The 25,225-nt window shown below is 36.8% G+C and overlaps 1 protein-coding gene across 2 annotated transcripts in view; it reads right to left on the bottom strand.

The window, feature by feature from the left end:
- LOC136031893 (uncharacterized) overlaps positions 1-25,225 on the bottom strand; it is an 85,334-nt gene that overhangs the window by 41,646 nt on the left and 18,463 nt on the right. For both annotated transcript variants that reach the window (XM_065711869.1, XM_065711870.1), the window contains exons 3-4: positions 13,718-13,989; positions 7,725-7,858 (exon numbers count right to left, since the gene is read on the bottom strand). In XM_065711869.1, coding sequence (XP_065567941.1) covers positions 7,725-7,858; positions 13,718-13,989 — 406 coding nt within the window. The remainder of the gene's footprint in view (positions 1-7,724; positions 7,859-13,717; positions 13,990-25,225) is intronic.

Genomic DNA, 25,225 nt, shown 5'->3' with positions numbered 1-25,225 from the left:
TGCGGAGGGGACAACCCATTTCATATACGGAGTAATTTCTGTTCGTCTTAAGTTTTAATGTCGCTCCTTACTTTCAGCTAAAAACATTTGTTTTTTTTTATTTAATTTATCTTAAAACGATTATGTAGCAGGATTTGCCTGATGCTTTTTTGCTCAAATTTGAGAGAGAAGCTATAACCTAAAATTTTCCCTTCTCTAAGGACAATCGCCCTTGTTGAAGGGTTGTGTCTCAGGAGTCAGCAGAGGCCAAAGGCTTAGTTTGAAAATTTTCAGCCAATCAAAGCAAAATATTCCAAAGTTACGTTTTGGGCTTTTGCTCTCCTATAAAAAATTATATTTTGTGTTAAGCACTTTTCGTAATTTCCAATTACAGCCAATTTGAACAATCCTTTCTCTTTTTTATAGGTGTCTTATATAGTTAGTTATTTTATACCACTTTTAAGCAAGAGACAGAGCATTCTTCGAATCTTTCATAAGTATGCATAATGCTAACAGGCGGGGGGGGGGGGGCTCAGTGGTATGTTTAAACTTAAAATTTATTCATGTCTAGCATGAGCTTTCAGAACGCGAAAAAATCTGAGGTTACTTGGCGCCTACATAAGTATTAGTTTTGGCATGAATCACTCGCTGAGATTATTCTATTTGTTGCATATTCCAATTTAAAGTTTGCTAAAATCTATTTCCAATAACCTACTTTTAGTTAGCTCTTAGCCTCTATTAGGTAAAACAGGCGGGAAAAAACATGTCCTTTCACGGGCATAAATAACTTGTACATATTTAATTTGAAAAGTTGGATTAGCTTTATATGAAGAAGAAGACCTCTATAAAGTTCAAACTGTAATATAAGGAGCGACCCGGCTCAATAGTAACTGAAACTCTAAAAAACGGAATTTTGATGCTAATGGATAAATAATAAGAATCAGATTTTCATACTAATTTCAAATAAATAAATTTAATCATGTTTAATTTCATCAAGTTGAATGCAACCCACCAAAATTTACGAGCCTGCGAAAATTCGCCTCATTTTCGTAAAAGAGGGAAACTATCCCTGAAAGTCATAGAATTTTAATGAAAATCACATCATCAGATTCAGTATATCAGAGAACTCTACTGTAGAAGTTTCAAGCTCCTATCTGCAAGAATGTGGAGTTTTGTATTTTTTGCAAGAAGAAAAACCACGGATGCGTGTTTATTTGAATTTTTTTCTTCCCAGGGGTGATCGTATCGACCCAGTGGTCGTAGCAAGAGAGCTTATTTGAACGAACATTAAAAGTTCTAGTTCCCTTTTTAACCGACTCAACAAAATGGAGGGCCACTAGGCCACCTCTCACGCTCATTTTTTCCCAAAGTCACCCGATCAAAATTTTGAGAGATCCATTTTGTTCAGCATAGTCAACAAATCTAATAGCTATGGCTTTGAATATGACTTTATCCCCTACAGTCCCGGGGGAAGGGCTGCAAGTTGTGAACTTTGCCCATTGTTTACATGTACTATTGGATATTGGAAAGTATACAGAGGCATTCAGGGGGGATATTTTCTGGCGGAAGGCTATTTATCAATCAAACAGTTCATGGACATTGGGTTTCCGGGAACATTGGGGGTGGAGGAGGGAAATGGAAATCTTGAAAGCTGGAAATCTTGGAAACAAGATATCTTGGAAAACGCTTAGAGAAGAGAGATCGGAATGAAACTTGATGGGAAGAATAAGCACAAGTTCTAGATACGTTATTGACATAACCGGACCAGATCCGATCTTTTTGGAGGAGATGGGTGGATTCCTAGTGCTTTGGTGAGTTCGAGACTAGGCACAAGTTCTAGATGCGTGATTGACATAACCGGACAGGATCCAATTTCTCGTCAAAAGTGCCATATGAGCTCTTAGCTCTTGTTTTTTGTTGTCATACGGCACATGTATTGAAAAAGCAGTCCTAGAAGATCGGGAGAGGGCACATTAGAACGGAAATTAAGAGTTCCAATGTCCTTTTTAAGTGGCAAAAAGAATTGGGGGCAACTGGATCCCCTCCCACGTTATTTATTTCCTAAAGTAATCTAATGACAATTTTGATATAGTCGTTTGTCTCAGTATATTTGAAATATTAAATAAATGTTTCTTTAGGTGTAAAATTGCCCCCCCCCCACACACACAGTCCGTGGGGAAAGGCCTTAAAGCTATGAAATTTGCCCATTGTTTATGTGTAGTATTGATTACTTGGAAATGTACTGGCATTTTTCGGGGGTCGATTTCGTGCTTGAAGTGGAATTCTATAGGGATAATCTTCCTTAGGGAGGGAAATTTCAGGGGTGAGGGTGAAAATTCCAGGAAAGTTTTATACTGAGGGGATTTGACAGGATTCCTATATGAAATTCTTGCTAGTTGTCTTACATTATGTTTGCCAACTCAATTTCGCATGTGGATATGTTCCGGGGGAATTGTCCAGGAGATATTTTCCGAGTGTTATGATTTCCGGAAAAAAATCCTACGGAAGGGGACATTTCCGGCGTGATCAATAAACCGATTAGAGATTAAAGCCTTTTTCAAATGAACGTATGCTAAGAAGAATTTTTTATACTGAATCGTCTGCAAGACGTTTTACGGGGGGGATAATTTTAGCAAGGATGGAACTGTCCCGAGAGAATTTGAAGGGGATGTGCTATAAGTTTTATGAAATTTCCAAGGGGGAGTTCTCCTTGGGGGGGGGGGGAGGGGAGGTATATTTCATGGATGATGAGGGAGATTTACTGGTATTATTTGAAAAACGATTAGAAATTAAATAAATAAAACAAGATTTTTTAAAACTGAAAGTAAGGAGTAATATTAAAAATCAAGCTGAATATAAATTATTCTGTATGTTAAGGGTTGCCCAATCTTTAATACCTTAACAAAAGAGAGACTAATGAGGACTTTTTTCCCAAGACAGTGAACCAACAAAACCTATTTGAATATTTCGGCCCTATATCTAAGGGCCGTCTTCAGCAAAGAAAAAATATAAAAACAATAAAACACTTACAATAAAAGTTCTCAGTTAAAAATCCATTTGTTTTTATTTTAAAATAGCCTTAGCATCATTACTTCTTAACGAAAAGTTCAGCCAAGACTGTCTGATAAAAGCTAACATTTTGCAAGATAAAAAGGTTCATTCATTTTACTATTTGTATTTATTAAAAATTGGAATGATTTCTTATTGCGATATTTGCCTTCTCTGCAGCTAATCTGATAGTTCTTTTGATATTGGGCTTGTTTTTGTTCGTTCCTATTTTTGTTTTATTTTGAATTAGATTATTTTTTATGATTAATTTTGTGTACATAGGGTTGAGTGTGTATTCACCCAAGTCTCTATTTAGGGATGTGTTATTATTTAAGTTTCGTTTGATTTCGATTGCCTCACGGACAGTTTGTTTGATTCCTAGGTCATTGCTAATTAGAATTGTTTCGTCAAATAGAACATAATGGTCTGGATTTTCAAAAATATGATTACTTAAAGCTGAATCGAAAGATATGGAGTTGTTTTTAGATTTTAATGCTTTTTCAATACTTTCTTTGTGTTGCTGCAATCTTGTTCCTAAATTTTGGTGGGTTCGACCAATGTAATAATTTCCACAACTACATGGTATTTGATACACCCCTCGTAGACGAGTAATTGGGGTTTTATCCTTACCAGAATTGACAAGATTCATTATACTTAAATTGCTTGTGAATACAACACGTAAATTGTTCTTAAACAAACTTTTTTCAGTTTTGAAGTAATTTTCGGAATATAAGGTAGGTAAATCGTGTTTGTGGGTTTATTTGAATCATTTACTGGTGTGGGATTTAAGGCTTCAGAAGAATGTATCTTTAATCTTTGAGCAATAACAGTATTTATGAGAGAAATTGGGTATCCGTTGCCAAAAAGTATGTCTGTAATAAAATTTAATTCTTTTTTAACATACGGCTCTGAACAGATATTAAGTACTCTATCCACAAGAGATATTACCACACCTCTTTTAACCTGTGGAGGATGGTTAGATTTGAAGTGAAGGTATCTATTATTATGCGTAGGTTTTCTGTAAACCGTAAATTCAAGTTTATTCACACTACGTATTATCAATACATCTAAAAAAGGTATTTTTCCATCTCTTTCGGTCTCTAGAGTGAATTGCAGGTTTCTATCGTAAGTATTTAAATGTTCTAGAAAAGAAAGTTCACTTTCGCCATAATTCCAAACTGAAATTACGTCGCCCATGAAACGTCCCCAAAACACATGATTAAGAAAATACGAATCTAGGGCCCAATTTTCAAGATTCTCGACGAAAATATTTCCGAGTAGGCCTGATAGAGGTGCTCCCATAGGAAGGCCCCTTACCTGTTTGTAATATGAATCTCGAAACTGGAAGTGCATGGAATATTTGTTACATAATTTAACCAAATTCATGAGAACATCAATGTCTAGACCTATTGCTGACTCTTCAATTAGATGGTAATTGTTTTCCAGTTTATTTTGTAATAATTGTTCAGATTTTGAAACATCAATACTAGTATACATAGAAACTATGTCAAAGCTGCTTAATATGGAATTTTCAGAAATGTCTATTTGTTTCAATTTTTCTACAAGATCAACTGAATTTTTTATATAAGATTTTTGGGAGTGAAGTAATGGTTTAAATGCAGTGCATCACCATTTTCCAATGTTTGAGGCAGGTGATTTTGCAGAGAAGGCAAATATCGCAATAAGAAATCATTCCAATTTTTAATAAATACAGTTAGTGAAATGAATGAACCTTTTTATCTTGCAAAATGTTAGCTTTTATCAGACAGTCTTGGCTGAACTTTTCGTTAAGAAGTAATGATGCCAAGGCTATTTTAAAATAAAAACAAATGGATTTTTAACTGAGAACTTTTATTGTAAGTGTTTTATTGTTTTGTATTTTTTCATTGCTGAAGACTGCCCTTAGATATAGGGTCGAAATATTCAAATCGGTTTCGTTGGTTCACTGTCTTGGGAAAAAAGTCCTCATTATTTTCTCTCTTTTGTGGTTGTATTATCGAAAGGCAGTGTGGTTTTCGTCATTATTTACTTCAATACCTTGCTCTTTACGCTAAAGTTTGACTGATTTGTCCCATTTCTTAAGAACAGCTACTGAAAGACAAGGGTGGTTTAATTAGAATAGGAAGCTTTTTTAAATGTTGTAACATCTATAGCGTTAAGAGCAAGGTATTGAAGATAAGACAACCTTTCATGTACGGAATATAGTAATATAATGGAATATAACAATATAGTAGAATATAGTAATGTCCTCCTTCACAATCAAGTTCTTTACGGTAATGTTTGGGAATTATAAAACACAAGGGTCACTTAATTAGACCATCAAAAGGATCTTTTTAGTAATAAACAACAATTTAACGTAAAGAACTATGTGTTTAGGAGGGGGACAACTCTTCATATACCAGAAAGGGTTATACGTTGTAGAATTTGCCCAACCTTTTTTTACCGTATCATTTGTTATTGAAATGAAATTTATCAAACAGTTCGTGGTAACGAACTATAAGTAAGAAGTGGCTCAGCTCAATAGTAACCGAAACTCTAAAAAACTGAATTTTGATATCAAGAGATAAAGCAAAAGAATTGGATTTTAATGCTGATTTCAAATATATAAGTTTCATCAAGTTCAGTTTTATCCATCAAATGTTACGAGGCTGAGAATATTGGCCTTATTTGTGAAAAAAGGGAAAATAGCCTCTAAAATTCACAGAATTAAAGAATCAGAGATCCCCGCTGTAGAGGTTTCAGGCTCCTATCTGCGAAAGTGTGGAATTTTGTATTTTTTACCAGAAGAAAGACCACGGATGCGTGTTTGTTTGTTTTTTCCTACCCAGGGGTGATAGTATCGACATCGACTCAGTTGTCCTAGAATGTCCTGAAAGGGCTCATTCAAATGGAAACTAAAAGTTCTAATGCCCTTTTTAAGTGACCAAAAAATTGGAGGGCAACTAGGCCCCATCCCACGCTCCTTTTTTCCCAAAGTCACCCGATCAAAATTTTCAGCTAGCCATTTTGTTCAGCATAGTCGACAAATCTAATTAATAGCTATGTCTTTAGGTGTAAATTACCCTCCAAAGTCCCCAAGAAAAATGCTGCAAGGAAAGGGATATTTTCGGAGTGATCAAGAAACCGATTAGATATTAAAGTCTTATTAAAACGAAATAATACTAACAAGAATTTTTAGGGATGAATCGTCCACAAGCAATTTTTGCAGGGAGAGGGGATTCTAAGCAAGGATGGAACTGTCTGGAGGGAATTTGAGGGGGATGCACTATACGTTGGATGAAAATTCCATTGAGAAATTTCTCCATGAGGGTGAAGGGTATATTTCATAAAGGGCGAGCTATATTTACCACCATTATTTGAAAAACGAATAGAAATTTGCAATATATGAAAGGGGCTATCCTCTCCTCGACACTTCGCTCCTTCTGCTAAAGTTTTTACTGTTTTAAAAAGTAGAGTTGTGACAAAGAATCAAACTTTAGCGAAAAGAGCGAGGAGTTGAGAAGGGGACAGCCCCTTTTATATACGGAATAATTTCTGTTCGTTTTAAGTTTTAATGTCGCTCCTTGCTTTCAGTCAAAATTTTTTTTCAATTAAATTCCAAATAAACCAATTGTGCTTCAGGGGTCATTTTTAAAGATTTAGAACAAAATTCGAACTTTAGCGTAAAGAGTGGAGGATTGACGAAGGGGAGAACCCCCTCATATAAGTAATAATTTCTGTTCTTTTTAGTTTTAATGTTGCTCCCTACTTTCTGTTGAAAAAACTTCTTTTTTTATTTAATTACCAAGCAGAGATCAATTCTGTTGCGTCGCTGCATTACAATAAATTTATTATTTGTTCAACGATAAAAAAAGAAATTTTATATCGATGCAGGTTATTGTCAATTTCTCACGTTCAAGTTTCAATAAGTAATAACTGATTGGTTCAACTTCATGGAACACTAGAATCCAAAAAGTACGATTAAAGGTTTCGTTATATAAGAACGTGGAACAAAATCCATTAGTTACAAATTGCTAAAAATCAAAAAAATTTAGAACAGGGGCTTTTTGCTGTCTTAGAAAGCAGTCTAGTTAGGAGAACACAACTTTCAAAAATTGATTTACTGTCCAAATTAGAACTAAAAGAAGCTTCTTCAAAGTTTAACTCCATTCTGTATTCTCCTCCAAGGCACTAACTATTTACGAACTTCCATTCATTTTTGATAGGTCAAATACACACCTCTGACAAAGCAATAAAGAGCTCAAATACAGGTTTAGCTTCCTCTTTATACCTCTATAGGTTTCTTTTCGTTTTTCTACTCTTTGCCAGGTGCAAAGTTTACAAGATTCTGTGAAAATGGGTTCTAACTTAGCATAAAAATTCAGATTCGGGTTTCAGGTCAGATCCTGGGATTTGAAATTTGAAAATAAAGAAAAGCCCCTCAACTAGAACTCTACCAGAGTTCTGTTTTTTTGACAAATCGTCACTTTCTATCTTTTTTCTGATTACCTTTATTTTCACTTGGCGTTTTCGGCTTTAAAACTTTTATTCGAAGCGCAAACATACTTTTAACAAGTCAACAAAAGTTGTTTTGAATAAATATGACTTTGTTGCATCTTAGCAACTGAATTCTTACTTCTTGATAAGCTATCGATTTTTGATAGGAAAAATTGGAATTAAAGACACTTTTCGTTAACTAGGGTAGTATTCCTGGTTACCTGTCAAAGAATCTTTCCGAGTTGGGGCAATCAACATCGCTAGCGAATATGCAGTTGAAATTCTTCTGGTCAAATGACGTGAAATTGGCACACATGAAGTCATATCGGATGCCAAACAAGCATTGATGGTAAACCTTGAAAGAGGAATTCAAGAAAAGGTACACCACAGTCAAATTACCGCAAAACACATTTCAGTTAGATGGACAATAAAATTAACCTTTCGGCTATTGTCAAAGATTGACATCGGTGACTGAAAATTTAACGTATTATTAACAAATTTAAGCATATCACTGAATCTTGGATTCATATAGCTGCGTTTTCTTCTGAAATGAAACAGCTCACACACAATAGAAGCAACGAAAACATTCAACTGTCCTTATCAAATTGACCATTTTTCATCCGCTTATAGGATTAGACAGAAAACCTTTTCTTTTCTTTCTTTCTTTTTTTTTTTTTTTTTTTTTTTTTTTTTTTTTTTTTTTTTTTTTTACGGATGTGTTTTCTAACATATACATCTAGACTTAGCGAAATAATCTTTTTGGTATACAGGATTGTAGCAAAACCGATAGCAGAAACGTAAAAACAGCTTTTACAGCTGTGCAAACCCATTGGAGGCATTGAAACTAATTTGAAAGTTCTGGACAAATGCTATAAGAAATGTTTTGCCGGTAGCCCCCAAAGAATGCTTTTATGGTTCTGATCAAAGAAATTTGTGCCTCAGCTATTATATTCCACAGTTTAACTTCACAAAACAAGTTGAAATAGTGATAAAGACGATACTCAGCTGGTGATAGTCACTTCGCAAGAAAAAGTTTAGGATATCGAAGGATTAAATTTTTTAGGTTCACTATGAAGAATTTGCTTAGGTTAATTTAAAGATGAACTTCGGCAAATCATCTAATAGAGAAATTTATCACATTTCTTGGCTCAAGCTTTGGCATATTGACCTTTACTTCTAGGGAATTCCTTTGCAAACATAGACAGTGAAGATTCAATCTTGTCATTTAATGTAAATTTGAAAAATTTGCTGCGAGGGGAGGGGGATGGAGTCTATCAGAAGTTCACATGAATCAACAACTAATGGTAACTTTTAGTACCTTGTAGCCAAACAAAATCTTTCTCTGTCACTGGCATGTAATTTCAAGCTTTTTTGTATAATTCTGAAGTTTTGAAAGGTACTATTATAAAACCGATTCATGCTTTATGGTGCGTAAATGTGTAGTTTGTTATAAATTGTGCAGAATGTGAGAGCGGTAGTGTTATTTTAGCGTTAAGAGCGAGGGTTGAGGAAGGGGCAGTTTCCTTTATATACATAATAATACCAATTTGTCTTAAGTTTTAGTGTTGCTCTTTACTTTCCAACGACGAAGACCACGCTGCCTTTCCATCACAAACACCAAAAACAAGAAGAACAATAGGGAATTTCTCAAGACAGTGGGAAACAAATTAGAATGAATATTTCGGCCCTATGTCCAAGGGCCTTCCTCAGCAATACAAATAAGAAAAAACAACTTACAAGAAGATAAAATCAATAAAACTAAAATGAACAGTTTTTCAAAATAGTCCCAGCATCCTTACCTCAGCGAAGTTCAACCAGGACTGATAAAAAAATACTGTGATGAAACGAGGCAATTCGTTGAAATGAAAGAAAATGATTGAAAAACACGTTTTTAATGCCAACCTAGCTTTTTTTTGCTGCTGATCTCATAGGTCTATTTGTGACAGGTTCTGTGTTAATATCTATTGGTTTTTTATAATATTTCATAAGGTCATGTCTAATTAAATTTGTGCATAGAGCATTCATTGAATATTCTCCTAAATCCCTATTTAAGGAAATATTATTATTAATCTTAAGTCTGATTTCAATTGCTTCTCGAACTACTTGCTTTATGTCTAGATCATTGCTAATAATGGCGGATTCTTCAAAAAGTATTTTGTGGCTAGGATTTTCGAAAACATGGCTGCTTAAAGCAGAACCAAAAGAAACAGAAAACAGAAGCTGCTTAAAGCAGAATCAAAAGAAACAGAAGAAACGCCTACAACAACATAAAGATGATATCACCAAAGCTCTGAATTCTAATATCACTTCTGTTTCTTTCAAAAAAAAAAAAATCAAAAAACAATTTTGATACCAATAGTTACATCAAAAGAATTGCATTTTAATGCAGATTTTAAATATATAAGTTTCATCAAGATTAGTCTTACCCATCAAAAGTTACGAGCCTGAGAAAATTTGCCTCATTTTAGAAAATAGGGGGAAACACCCCCTAAAAGTCATACGATCTTAACGAAAATCACACCATCAGATTCTGCGTATCATAACCCTATTGTAGAAGTTTCAAGCCCCTATCTACAAAAATGTGGAATTTCGCATTTTTTGCCAGACGACAAATCACGGATGCGTGTTTATTTGTTTTTTTTCCAGGGGTGATTGTATCGACTCAGTGGTCCTAGAATGTCGCGAAAGGGCTCATTCTAACGGAAATTAAAAGTTCTAGTGCCCTTTTTAAATGACCAAAAAATTGGAGGGCACCTAGACCCCCTCCCACGCTCATTTTTTCCCCAAAGTCACCGGATCAAAATTCTGAGATTGCCATTTTATTCACCATAGTCAAAAAAGCTAATAACTATGTCTTTGGGGACGACTTACTCCCCTGCAGTTCCCGTGGGAGGGGCTGCAAGTTACAAACTTTGACCTGTGTCAAACAGTTCGTGGTAACGAACTGTAGTAAGGAGCGACCCGGCTCAATAGTAACCAAAACTCTAAAAAATGGAATTTTGATACCAATACCTACATCAAAAGAATCGCATTTTAATACTGATTTTAAACAAATAAGTTTCATCAAGTTTAGTCTTACCCATCAAAAGTTATGAGCCTGAGAAAATTTGCGTTATTTTAGAAAATAGGGGGAAACGCCCCCTAGAAGTCATAGAATCTTAAATTACACCATCAGAAAATCACACCATCAGATTCAGCGTATCAGAGAACCCTACTGTAGAAGTTTTAAGCTCCTATCTACAAAAATGTGGAATTTTGTATTTTTTGACAGAAGGCAGATCACGGATGCGTGTTTATTTATTTATTTTTTTTGTTTTTTTTTCCCAGGGGTGATCGTATCGACCCAGTTGTCCTAGAATGTTGCAAGAGGGCTTATTCTAACGGAAATGAAACGTTCTAGTGCCCTTTTTAAGTGACCAAAAAAATTGGAGGGCACCTAGGCCCCCTTCCACGCTAATTATTTTACCAAAGTCAACGGATCACAATTCTGAGATAGCCATTTTATTCAGCGTAGTCGAAAAACCTTATAACTATGTCTTTGGGGACGACTTACTCCCCCATAGTCCCCGTGGGAGGGGCAACAAGTTACAAACTTTGACCCGTGCTTACATATAGTAATGGTTATTGGGAAGTGTACAGGTGTTTTCAGGAGGATTTTTTGGTTAGGGGGAGGGGTTGAGAAGAGGGGGATATGCTGGGGGAACTTTCCATCGATAATTTGTCATGGGGGAAGAAAATCTCCATGAAGGGAGCGCAGGATTTACTAGCATTATTTAAAAAAAACAATGAAAAAATAAATATGAAAAAGTTCTTTCAGCTGGAAGTAAGGAACAGCATTAAAACTTAAAACAAACAGAAATTATTACCCATATGAGGGGCTCACCTCCTCCTAATACCTCACTCTTTACGCTAAAGCATTTTAGTAATTTCAATTATTTATTCTACGGCTTTTGTGATTCTGGGGTCATTCTTAATGAATTGGGACAAAATTTAAGCTTTAGTGTAAAGAGCGAGGATCTGACAAGGGGGCGAACCCCCTCATATATGTAGTAAAAATATGAGAATACAAAAGTTCTTTCCGCAAGCTAATTTATAAGTTACGTAAATCTTTTACTAATAAAAATATTCGTCAAAAATTAAAAGTTCTATTTGCCTTTTTAATTAACCAAAAAATCGGAGGGCAACTAGGCTTCCTCCCCTGCTCTTTTTTTCTCAAAATCATTCGATCAAAATTATGAGAAAGCCATTTAGCCAAAAAAAAAAAAAAAAAAAAATGCAAATTTCGTTTTAATTATTCCTCTGCGGAGAGCCAAAATCAAAACATGCATTGATTCAAAAACGTTCAGAAATTAAATAAAAAAAACAAGTTTTTTTAACTGAAAGTAAGGAGCGACATTAAAACTTAAGACGAACAGAAACTATTTCGTATATGAAAGATGCTGCTTCCTCTTCAACGCCCCGCTATTTACGCTAAAGTTTTTTACTGTTTTAAAAAGAAGAATTGAGAGAAAGAGTCAAACTTTAGCGTAAAGAGCGGGGCGTTGATGAGGAAGCAGCCTCTTTCCTATACAAAGTAATTTCTGTTCGTTTTAAGTTTTAATGTCGCTCCTTACTTTCAGTTAAAAAAACTTGTTTTTTTTTATTTAATTTACATATAGTAATGGTTACTGGGAAGTGTACATACGTTTTCAGGGGGATTTTTGGTTGGGGGGAGTTGAGGGGAGGGGTTACGTGGGAGGATCTTTCTATGGAGGAACTTCTCATGGGGGAAGAGACTTTCAATGGAGGGGGCCCAGGATTTTCTAGCATTATTTTAAAAAAACAATGAAAAAATAAATATGAAAAGTTTTTTCTACTGAAAGTGAGGAGCAGCATTAAAACTGAAAACGAACAGACATTATAGCGCATATGAGGGGTTTACCTCCTCGTAATACCTTGCTCTTTACGCTAAAGTATTTTTAGTAATTACAACTACTTTTTCTACGGTCTTTGTGAGTCAGTGGTCATTCTTAAGGAATTGGGACAAAATTTATGCTTTAGTGTAAAGAGCGAGGTATCGACGAAGGGCGAGCCCCCTCATATACGTAATAAAAACATAAGAATACAGAAGTTCGCTACGTAAGTTAATTGGTAAGTTAAGTATATTTTTTACTTATGAAAACGTTCGTAAATAATTTAAAGTTAATGCCTTTTTAAGTAATAAGAAAATCGGAGGGCAACTAGGCCTCCTCCCTCGCTCCTCTTTTCTCAAAATCTTCCGATTAAAACTATGAAAAAGCCATTTAGTCAAAACAAATTAATATGCAAATTTCGTTTTAATTATTTATGTGCGGAGAGCCAAGATCAAAACATGCATTAATTCAAAAACGTCCAGAAATTAAACAAAAAAACAAGTTTTTTAAATGAAAGTAAGGAGCGACATTAAAACTTAAAACGAACAGAAATTACTCCGTATATGAAAGGGGCTGTTCCTCCTCAACGCCCCACTCTTTACTCTAAAGTTTTTTACTGTTTTAAAAAGTAGAGTTAAGAGAAAGAGTCAAACTTAAGCGTAAAGAGCGGGGCGTTGAGGAGGAACAGCCCCTTTCATATACGGAGTAATTTCTGTTCGTTTTAAGTTTTAATGTCGCTCCTTACTTTCATTTAAAAAAACTTGTTTTTTTTGTTGAATATATATATAAATGGTTTTCTTTCTTTTGAAACATTGTTGTGCGAAACTAGAATTTTGTTTTATAAGGCCGGGTTTTACGGATGGTAGCCCTCCTCGCATTTAGGGTAACAGTGGTACACTATGAAAAACGAGCAGAAATGCGATATAAAAAAGCAAGTTTTCTCAAATAAAAATAAAGAACCATGTTAAAATTTAAAAGAAACCAAAATTATTCCGTGTATGAGGGGGGGGGGGGCTATACCTTCCTACAACCTGCCCTCGTTGCGTAAAGTTTTATAGCACTTTTTATTCCAATTCAATGGCCCATGTGTTTGAGCAGTCGCTCTTAAATGATTGTAACACAGAGTCAAACCTTAGTTTAAAGAGTAGGGGGCAATAAGGGGACAACCACTTATATACGAAATGATACCTGTTTGTTTTAAGTTTTAATGTCGCTCTTCACGTTCATTTGAGAAATCTTTTTTCTATTTAATCAGTGAAAAGCGCTATCCATCTGAATAAAACTCAAGTGAAGAAAACACTACTTGATGAAAAACATCTTACTTGACAATTCCATTCTATATTTGCATAAAATCCGTCATGTCGTCCATCACATTTAAACGTAATATTTTTGGGCATTTTGTTTAAAAAAGGATAAGTAGAAAGATCATATCCATTTAGCTCCCTCGGTAAATTTGGGTCATGAATATAGTCTATTTGCGGGATCCCGGTTAAGGTAATGTTGGGTTTTGATTCGTCGCCTTCTTCTTCGAAAAGCTCTTGTACAAGCTCTTCTTCCTCTTGAGCATTTGATAACACGACAGAGAAGATGATTCCTGAAAAAGACCAAAACATAAGTCTCGTCCTATTTACTGACTATCTTATTCTTTGTCTGTATCTTTAATATATTGGTCTATTTGCTTGGATCTAAGTCTTGTCCAAGACTTATCTATTATCTATCTATCTATTAGTGCTTTTTCTTTAGTTTTTTTCACATGAGTGAGGGAAATCAAAAGCCGAATTCATCTAATAAATGACGGAAGCTCAATTATTAGTACTACTATTCTTTAAAGGACGGAGTAATAAATGAAAAAGACAAAAAAAGAACATTTACATTAACCAATTAATGACAGTTTGTACTTCAGTATATTTCATTTGTGACTTTTGGACATAGAAATAGACCAGAGTTAGGGAGGAGCTACGTGTTTCTATAGTAGGGGTCTCTAAGCAGCAGCCACTGGGGCCCTCTCATTCATCCCTGGAGAACTTTTAGCATCCAGAAAAAGACGGCATTATATCATTTCATCGACTTTTCAAAGTCAAAGAACTGACATAGTGCCATCTAATGGAATAGTTGGCTTCCCCACATAGCATATATGGCACTGCTACTGGAGAGGATATATTCAACGAATTGAAAACAACATTTACTGATCATAGCTTGGACTAGACTAACTTCTGTTGCTTGACTGTTGATGGAGGAAAAAACACGAGTGGCATAAAAAACGGCTTAGCTGGACAAGTGAAGCAGATGTATGATGAGAAGAACATTCTACAACCGATGTTGCTGTACTGTATGTTTACCAAAAATAATTGCTTGCCAAATATGTGGACATTCGAAGTGTATTGATTTGTTTGCTGTCAATGGTGGATTTAATAAGGTTACAGGGGCTCAACCGTTGACAGTTGAGAGACATGTAGGAAGATGTAGACATAGAACGGCACCCTAAACGGCACCATACCACAAACGGCACCCTAAAAGGGCTTTTACTAAAATCAGTTATGGAACCAAGATAGGTGAGCAGTCTGTATGAGGGGACCGCAGTTGTTTTTGCATACGCTAATTAGTTACACTTTACGCATCTGCTAAAAACATTTTTTCAATAGGTTTAAAGTCAATAGGTTTAAATTGCCCATCAAAACCTACAAGCCTGAAAAAAATCTGCCAAATAAAAATTTGCCTAAGAATAAGGAGGCAAATACCCATAAGAGTGGATAAGCTTGAAGAAAAGTGCACCGTCATATTTTGTATATTAGAAAATGTATCCTGTGGTTTCAAGCCCACATTGTCACCACACATCATGATTGTTCTTTTTTTCTTTCCCCAGGGGTGATCTTTTTGAACAAATGATCTTAAAGTCTAAAAAGAAAACGCTATTTCATGGGAAACTGAAACTCCTAGTGTCCATCTCAAGTAGCAAATGAGATCATTCCCCAGTAAAGTGGTATATTCTACAATTTTTGGGATTGAAACAATAATTACGATTTATCAATCAGTCATTTTACTGTTATTCAAATATACGAGGTGTGTTTTTTAATTAAGATCTGTTTGAACATAAACGCACAACGACAGATTATTTTACAAAAGTAAATTTATTCTCAGTAAGCGCATACTTTAATCATATTTTTCGACATAGTTACCAAGTTTTTTTAAACATTTTACATGCCTCTCAACTAATTTTAAAGTAAAGTCTTTATAATAACTTGCCACCGGCTCCAATAACTAAGAGTTCACTGCTGTTTTACGTCGTCATCTTTTTAACAGTTGCCATTGGGGTGGCAACCGGTTGAACTGGAGACGAAACGTGTGTCTCGCATATCACGTCCAAATCAAGGCAATAGATCATGGAATGGAAACCCACATACTCCCCTGACAATTTGAAGGCCGAACATCCTCTCTCCCAGCGCAATATCATGGCGTCGGTGTTCGGGAATAAGCATGGTGTTTTTTTGGTTGACTTCATGCTAGGGAGGAACCACTATCAATGATGAAGCATACTGCCTAACCCTCACAAGGCTCCAGAGAGCGATGAAAAAAAATTAAAAAATTGGCATGCTGACAAAGGAAATTGTCCTTCTTCATAACAATAAAAAACCGACAATGCAAACACCTAAAGGTTTTTCAACCTTTTTCTCTCAAAAATAAATTTATCAACCATTGTTTCTACTTTAACAGCGAAAACTTGTTATTTCACTGCTACTGTGATGTTCCACGGCAATTCCCAGCCTGTGAGACTGAATTGATGACACAGGGCACCCTCTAGCAGGCATTATTACACATATGGCATTTTTTGGATATTTTCCTGCAAAAATATTCGTTTACACTATTATCAGTCGTTTAAACTTAATGAAAAAACCACGGTTAGCGTTTTTTCTGAAGGCTCTTAACAATTGAAGCCAGCGTGGCACAATGTACCATACCCCGATGACACCTTTTGGAAGGGGGGGCACGTTATTACACCCAAGGGTTTTTCAACTTTTCTTTCAAAAATATATTTATAAACTAAAAGAGGCCATTGTTTTTATTTGAATAGCGGAAACTTGCCATTTCATTATTATATTGCGATATTCCATGTAGCATTTCATTGTTGGAACGTGATGGTCCAAGGTAATTCATGCTACTTAGTATTTAAAACATTTCTTGAACTAGCCCTCTCCTTATTTCCAGTAGTTTTACAGAAATGGGCTGCATGGTGGCACCCTCTGGCACCCCTCATCATTCCTAAGATATTTTTTTCTTTTAATCAGGCTTCCAGTTCCCCCTCTTATGACCCCGGTTACGACCACAGTTACAATGGTTCTGTCTCCAATTTTGCTGGCTTCCACCCCGGCTCAACCGATTCCAATTCCCACTATGCCCGCTCCGATTCCAATTCAAAATCCGGCTCCGCTTGCATCAGTCCAGATCATCCACTTCTGCCCTACGATTACTCAATCCCGATCCAATACCACTCCCAGTTCCCTAGAACTATCACCTGAACTATCAAACGTGATAAGACGTGAAAATCCACAACCTGGACCATCAATTGCGACAGCACCAATACAGGAAGCTAGAGTAAAAGCCATTGTTAGATTGTCTGAAGAGATCAATACCCAAAAAGTGTCAAAAATGAAAATGAAGAGCAAAGATACGGACGATTTGAATATATGTGAGAACGACAATTAGAGTGTATTGAAAAGAAAATGAAGACACACATGGTTACAAGACATGTGACACCGAGCAAGTGAGCGAGTCAAAAATGAAAATGAAGAGCAAAAAAACACGCGGTCAAAATGCGACATCGAGCATGTGAGCAAGTCAAAAATAAAAATGAAAATCAAAGATAAACCTGATTAGAAGACACGCGCCACCAAACATGTGAGCGAGTCAATGAAAATCAACCTGGAAAGCGAGAAACAAAATATGTCAAAATTCATAATGATAGCGATGACGATTTGCTTTGGGATTTTGATATGGATAAGCTCATCAATGGCTACCATATCTTTTTTTAAACAAATGTTCCACGATATGTATTTCCTAATGATTAAAGACCAGCCGAGTTAAAACGAACCTAACAAATTGAAAACGATAGCGATGATTATAAGGTTTTGGATTTTGACACGGATAAGGTACACTAAAAAGAACCAAACAAATTGAATATGATTAATTGGCTGGAAGAAAAGGAAGTTTTTGCCCCACCACCTTAACAATTAAAAGAAAAAAAAGTTCGGAGATGTGTCTTTAATGCCTACCAATTAAACCAATGCCTACCATACCTTTCAAAATCAAAAACTTGGACTAGATAAATCTTCGGAAGAAAGAGAAGTCTTTGTCCCAATACCTGAATAATTAAGAGAAACACAGGTTCGGCGACATGTCCTTCGTAATGACAAAAAACAAGCCTAGGCAAAAATTAAAGGTCTAATAAAAAATGTAATTTTACAAAGACACTACTTCTAACTTAAGGTCTATTTGACCGTCATGACATCAAGAAAAGGCTCAAACTGTCTTTGTTTAGAAGACAAGCGACAGTGAGAATTCATATATATATATATATATATATATATATATATATATATATATATATATATATATATATATATATATATATATATATATATATATATATATATATACCTTATCTCTTTAAACGAGCAATAATTGTATATGTGTTTGTGTTTTTTCTCAAAAATGGCTCCATAGCATCTTATTCATGAGCATATCAAACGTTGGTTTGGCGCTTCGCGCCACACCAACACCTAGTTGGTGGGGGCACTTCGCATCCCCAAGCCCCCCCCCCCCCCGCGTAAGTCGTCACGCGCCATATTAGTTACGCGCCATTGTAGTTATGTCCCTGTGTCCCACCTGTAAAAATAGATATATATATATATATATATATATATATATATATATATATATATATATATATATATATATATATATATATATATATATATATAGAAAAAAACTTCGTTTTCTTAAAGAGTTAAAGAGGCTGCGTCCCAAAGTCGAACCTTAAAACGTACAGGAATTAGGAGAGGCAGTTGGGGGGCTGCCGCCCCCCAAACCTCCCGCTTTTAAAGACTCTTTTGTACAGGTTTTTTGTTGTGGGGGGCTGCCGTCCCCCTAACCCCCCGCTCTTGGCTTCGGAAAGGCCCTCTTTTAATTAACAAAAACTTGAAATGAATGAATAATGGAATAACCTCAAAAAATGTTAAACACAAGAGGACAGGAGAACCATTGCGCCGAAACTAGTAATTAGTAACAATGAAGTCCCCCCACAGCAAAAAACCTGTACAAAAGAGTCTTTAAAAGCGGGTTGTTTGGGGGGCAGTGTGGTTTCTGGAAAACAGGGAAGGAGTTATCGGATCGAGCTGAAATTTCGCGGATAAGCTCCTGGGCCGTAGGGGACCTTAACTTGTGAATTTCAGCCCGATCAGACAAAGTTAAAGGGTTGGGGTGGGGTTGGGGGGTCGAAACTTTCGGGGGGTTAAGATTTTCCTTCGAAACTTTCAAGGGCACTTACTCGGAGAATTCCGCATCGAATGAGTCTTCGTATACCCAGATCCGATGTCGGCTGTGACCTGTAGGCGTGGCAGATAAAAAAGAATATGAAAATTAAGTGGCTATGCGTGGTTTCTGGAAAACAGGGAAGGAGTTATCGGATCGAGCTGAAATTTCTCGGATAAGCTCCTGGGCCATAGGGGATCTTAACCTGTGAATTTCAGCCCGATCGGACAACGTTAAAGGGGGAATGGGGTTGGTGGGTCGAAAATTTCGGCCAGATTTTCCCCATGAAGGAAAAGTCAGAGGGGGGTGAAATTTGGCAGGTTTCTTAGTTGGAGCTCGGGCTACGAAATGCATCCCTTCCCATCCCTCTGCGACCACTGGAACCGAAGATCGCTTAACATTGTCGTGGTTCGCCTCTTTATAGAGGCACGAGTGTGCCTCCTTGATATATATATAAAAATAAATATATATCTATACTAGCTGTTGGGGTGGCGCTTCGCGCCACCCCAACACCTAGTTGGTGGGGCGCTTCGCACCCCCCCAAGCCCCCCCGCGCGCGTAAGTCGTTACGCGCCATATTAGTTACGCGCCATTGTAGCAGTGTCCCTGTGTCCCACCTGTGAATAGAGATAGATATAAATATATATTTTTAACTACGTAAAACATGCGAATATACAACATTTTTCGCTGTCCCATTGTCTGTGCATATAAATAGCATTTATATTCCCTGTGTCCCGGTCGTCATTTGTGTCCTGGTGTCCCAGTTTGTATTTCCTCTTTGAGTGTCCCGGTCGTCATTTATATTCCCTGTGTCTATTCAAACAATCCCTGTGTCTCAGTCGTCAATTATATATCCCACCTGTGCCCCCGGCGTCCTCGTTGTAGTTGTGTCCCTGCGTCCCGGTCGTCATTTATATTCCCGGTCGTGATTTGTGTCCGGGTGTCCCAGTCTGTAAATTTTCTTTGAGGTTCCTGGTCGTCATTTATATTCCCTCTGTGTCGGTCGTCATTTGTGTCCCGGTCTTTAATTTATCTTTGAGTGTTTTTTCTTTTTAGTTTTTTTTAGTTTTTTACATTTTTTCAGTTTTTTTTTCTTCTTTATTTTTCAGCGTCACTATGAAGTACATATCGCCGAACCTTCAGTCATTTTACAATTAAACATTTTTCCGTGAACGCATGTCTTAAATACCAATAAAGACGTCACCGTCAAAGCAAAAATGACGACAACTAATTTCATGACGTCAGCCGACACAGAAACATGACGTCACCTGATCCACAGACAGACAGACAACTTATTTATATATATATATAGATATATATAGAAGCGCCACCCCAACACCTAGTTGGTGAGGGCGCTTCGCTACGTAAAACTTGCGAATATACAACATTCTTTGCTGTCCCATTGTCTGTGCATATAAATAGATTGTCAGGTTTACCGACTCTTGAACATGCAACATATAATGGTCCATGGGAAAACAATCCGTATTCAGATCTATACCTCATGATTCTAATGATTGCCCTTGAGCTTTGTTGATGGTGATTGCTAATCGACCATTCCCTGAGTCGCCATCTTCATTTATATATCCCCCTGTGCACCCCGGCACAGTCCAACTTATCTATCTATATACTAGCTGTTGGGGTGGCGCTTCGCGCCACCCCAACACCTAGTTGGTGGGGCGCTTCGCGCCCCCCAAGCCCCCCCGCTCGCGTAAGTCGTTACGCGCCATATTAGTTACGTGCCATTGTAGTTGTGTCCCTGTGTCCCATCTGTGAATATAGATAGATTTATATATGTGTTTCAAACTATGTAAAAATTGCGAATATACAACATTCTTGGCTTTCCCATTGTCTGTGCATATACAAAGCCGTATGTACTAATAATGACGTCATATGCAAACGCTCTTTTTACAAACAAACAAACATGCATACACACAACTCGTTTTTATATAGATAGATAGATAGATAGATAGATAGATACAATACAAATTAACTGCGTAAAACTTGTGAATATACAACATTCTTCGCTGTCCAATTGTTGCTGCATATAAATAGATTGTCAGGTTTACCGACCCTCGAACATGCAACGTACAATTGTCCATGGGAAAAACAATCAGTATTAAGATCTATACCACATTTTTCTAATGATTGACCTTGAGCTTTGTTAATGGTGATTGCAAATGCTAATCGAATTGGGAATTGCAATCTTTTAAATTGAAAAGGCAGATCCGTTGGAATCATGGGAATGCGAGGAATAAGAACAGCCTCACCCTCAAAAGGCCCTGTCAAGATTGTGGCCTCTATTAGGTTTTCCATTGTTTTTTTTTTACGGCAAGTCGCGTGCCATTGCAAAGCTTTGGTGGGTTGATATTTCTTAAAAGTATTATTGGTACGCCTATTTTTAGTTGTAGCACGTGTGGTGGAAACCCTGAAACATCCACGGAATTTAAAAATTCAGATGGATAATTAACCGCTTCATTTGGTTCCAAAACTGTGTCGACTGAATTGTAAAGGACTGCCTGGTCTCGAATCTTGGTCAAAACAATATTGTTGATTTCGTGGACGTCTATATTTTTGGGTGCAAGAATCGCTCTTTCACTTAGCCATTTATTATTTTTATAATTTTTTAGAATATTCGGAAATACTTTTTCAATCAATTCATTTTTGGACGTCACTAAATTACAGAAATCAGCAGGTAGTTGTATACGTCCTGAAATTGAGTCTACTGGGAGCTTTCCGTTTCCAATTGCCAGCAATTGATCTGAAAATGTTTGACCAGAGTCATCGTTTTGCAATCGGACACGCATATTTGTAGTTAATTTTAATCTTTTTACGTGTGCCCATAAATTAGAATTTTTCAGGCAAGCATTCATTTCGTCTGCAGGAGTTGATCTAGGTATTATAGGTAATGTTTGCCTGAAATCTCCCGCTAGCAATATTAATGTGCTTCCAAAGGGTTTCGACTTCCCTCTCAAATCTTTCAAGCATTGATCCAGAGCCTCGAGCGATTTTTTGTGTGCCATTGTGCACTCATCCCAAATAATAAGTTTGCATTGCTGCAATACTTTACCCATCCCAGATGATTTGGAAATATTGCACGTGGGAGTTTCTGTAGAATGCAAATTCAGAGGCAATTTCAAAGCGGAATGAGCAGTTCTTCCACCAGGCAGCAATGTTGCGGCTATTCCGGACGACGCAATTGCCAACGCTATATCATTTTTTGATCGAATTGATGCCAAGATCAGTTTTATCACAAACGTTTTACCAGTACCTCCTGGCGCATCCAAAAAGAAAATTTCTCCAGCGTTGTTATCCACACCATGCATTATCGTATCATAAATGTCTTTTTGTTCCGACGTTAACTTGGAAATGTTATTTTGTACATACGACAATAGATCACTCGTACTGCAACTTTGTTCACGATCCAATTCTACACATGTCGAAACAGCAGCGATACGGTTAGGTGAAGGCATTCCCAAATCCTGAAGAGGTTGGTTTGCCATACGTACGCACAAATCTTCTATAATAACTAAAGTGTAGTTATAAATTTCTGATGTAAAATCAAAAGTCATATCTGACGTCTCTAACTGTTTTCGATGGAGTATATCTTCGGACATTTTTGACTTATATTTTTCCCATAACTCTGTAGGAGCTGATGGAGAGCAAGTTGTTAAAATGATGCCAAACAATGCACGAATTTGACTTGGGGTTGACGTTTCGCACGCGTCATTGATGCAGTTATCCCAGTGTTGGTCATTCTCCAATAAATTCAGAGCTTGGCATGCACTACGGTAAGTGTCATGTATAATACCGTTTACAGTTCTCAAATACTCAAAGGATGTCGGACCGGGTACATTCACCAAAAGCAGGCGTAGAAAGAAGCATTCATGTTGATTGGGGTGAACGGTGTAGAGTCTTCCTATCGTGGTAAATTGAAGATGGTAGGTTGGCCGTCGACTGACTTACCCTGTTTTCGACGTTCAAATACTTTATTTTTAGTATTCCACGTGCAATACGAAGGCACTTCAGTATACAGCAGTTTTTTTGCAAAAGAATCATTTTTGCAAAGCGAAAAGAAAGCGGTTAACTTTGTATCCGGTGGATTCAGGGCTCTTTGTTGCACGTTGGTTTCCGAGAAATAAACACGTTGACCATTCTGTAAATGTACCGCTAAGTGAACAACAGCTGGACTACGTTCATGTATCGGAAATGAAAGAATTCGCCAAACAGCTTCATTACTGCTTATGTATCTTCCAGCCTGATATTGTACGATTTCGTCGATATTTTCGATTTCGCACTGCAGGCCAAAAACTGCCATGTCACTGCCTTTGTTGACGTATTTACATATGTATTTGATTGCCTTTACGGAGTTACAGTATTCAACGTTTATGTGTGCATTAAATGTTTTTGATAATAATGGGGAATATGGAACAACCCACTGGTTATCTACTACGATGGTGGTACCGTTACGCTTCTTTATTATTGCTGTTTTACCGCCATCTTCAGTAGATCTTCTTCTATATTGTGGGTAACCATCATTGCCAGTAATTGTGTTGGATACTAAAAGTCGAGGATATTGCTTTGTGCACCTTCCTTTGGCCATGCATGGTGAATTTTCGTTCAGTGCACCGCAAGGTCCATGTATCATATTTTTTACAATAATATCATGTAACCCCTTATCGACATTTTCATCAGGTATTTCAGCGGAAATCACATCATCAATTTCGTTCGAAGTAATTTTTTTATGTAGCCAGATTAGTATATGTGCGTGTGGCAAACCTCGTGTTTGCCATTCCACTGAGTACATCCAGCATCGCACTGACCCAAACACTTCAAGTTTTACTATGTAGTTTATCAGTGATTTCAACTTTTGCCGGAAGACACGGGCCGTAATGTCATGTCTATGAACCGCCGATTGTCCTTGAAGTAAAAGCTGCAGTATCTCGTCCCAAGATTGATTACATGTAAATGTAATAAATAAATCTGGACGACCATAGAGACGAACATACGCATCTTGAGCATATTCATGCATATGACGGGGACTGCCAGCATATGACGAAGGTAAAATTGTTAATATTCCAACGTTTGTGGTATTACCGTCATTTATAACTGCATCTCGCAAATGAATGTATTGTTCAGAGCGGAGCTTGGTCTGATTCAGGCGGATATATAGCAAACGTTCTGATTCAATTTTAGCATACATATCAACGACGAATTGGTGAAACAATTCACGGCATTTTAAAATATCATTTTCTTCATCCTGCCGAATCATTAGTCTATAGGAATAATAATGCATTGCACTGCATTTCTTATTCATTTCTTTGTTAGTGGCTGGATTCATCAATTTAATATTAAAGTGATAGCCGTCGGCTCCATCCCAAAAAATGATAGGATATTGTAGGGCATCGTAGCATCGATGAGTTTCAGTAATTCTTAACAACTGAGCGTTTCGCTTATGAAGAATAATATCTCGAGGTAAAAACTGATCACCGACCATAACGATTGCCACTTCGTCGATAGTTGGAGCATTGTATCTAAGCACATGTTGGCCATGAGACGTTTTGTCAGCGGATATAACAATTTTATGCGTATCGGTAGGCATCAAATCGATGGCTGTTTTGAACAGACGCACTAAATTATTATTTTCGTGGAAAAGATGTTGCAATTGGGAAACGATTGTCCTTTCAACGTTGGGAGAAATTTCGCAACGTGCATTCAATTCAGAATTTCTATCACTGATGAAGTACAATTGTAAAAATTTATGATTCTCGCCTGAGAATGGTAGAAGGGACCCTGCTCTATGATAAATTTGCCCTTTTACTTTGAAAGTAGACATAAATTGATCTGGATTTTCGATTTGGGCTCCAAACGACGTCATTTGGAAACATGAGTTATATTTTCTGATTTGTGACAAAAAACGCTTAGATTCTGACGTAGTTCCAGTAAGGAAAGTCTTCAATGGCTCTGGTGGTGCAGCCAATAGAGGAAGTTTAACTTTTCCTTAGGCGCAACACATTCCCATTGTTTCACCATTGAATTTCAAGGCCTTGCAATAGGGACAAATTTTAGACATAGTCCCGATTTGAACACATCTACTCAAGCTATAATCATCGACTGGGCTGTACCTGAATGCCAGGCGATAACTTTCAGGTTGCTCTGATTCCTCGGCACGCTTTCTTTTCTTACTTTCTCTATCAGCAGCAAGCCTGATTTCTTGCTGTTCCTGTGATTCCTCGGCAGGCCTTCTTTTTTCACTTTCTCTTTTAGCAGCAAGTCTGGTTTCATGGTGCTCTGGTAGTTCCTCGGCA

This window comes from Artemia franciscana, chromosome 10, assembly GCF_032884065.1.
Source record: "Artemia franciscana chromosome 10, ASM3288406v1, whole genome shotgun sequence".
NCBI lineage: Eukaryota > Metazoa > Arthropoda > Branchiopoda > Anostraca > Artemiidae > Artemia > Artemia franciscana.
This window is presented reverse-complemented; position numbering and strand designations above follow the sequence as displayed.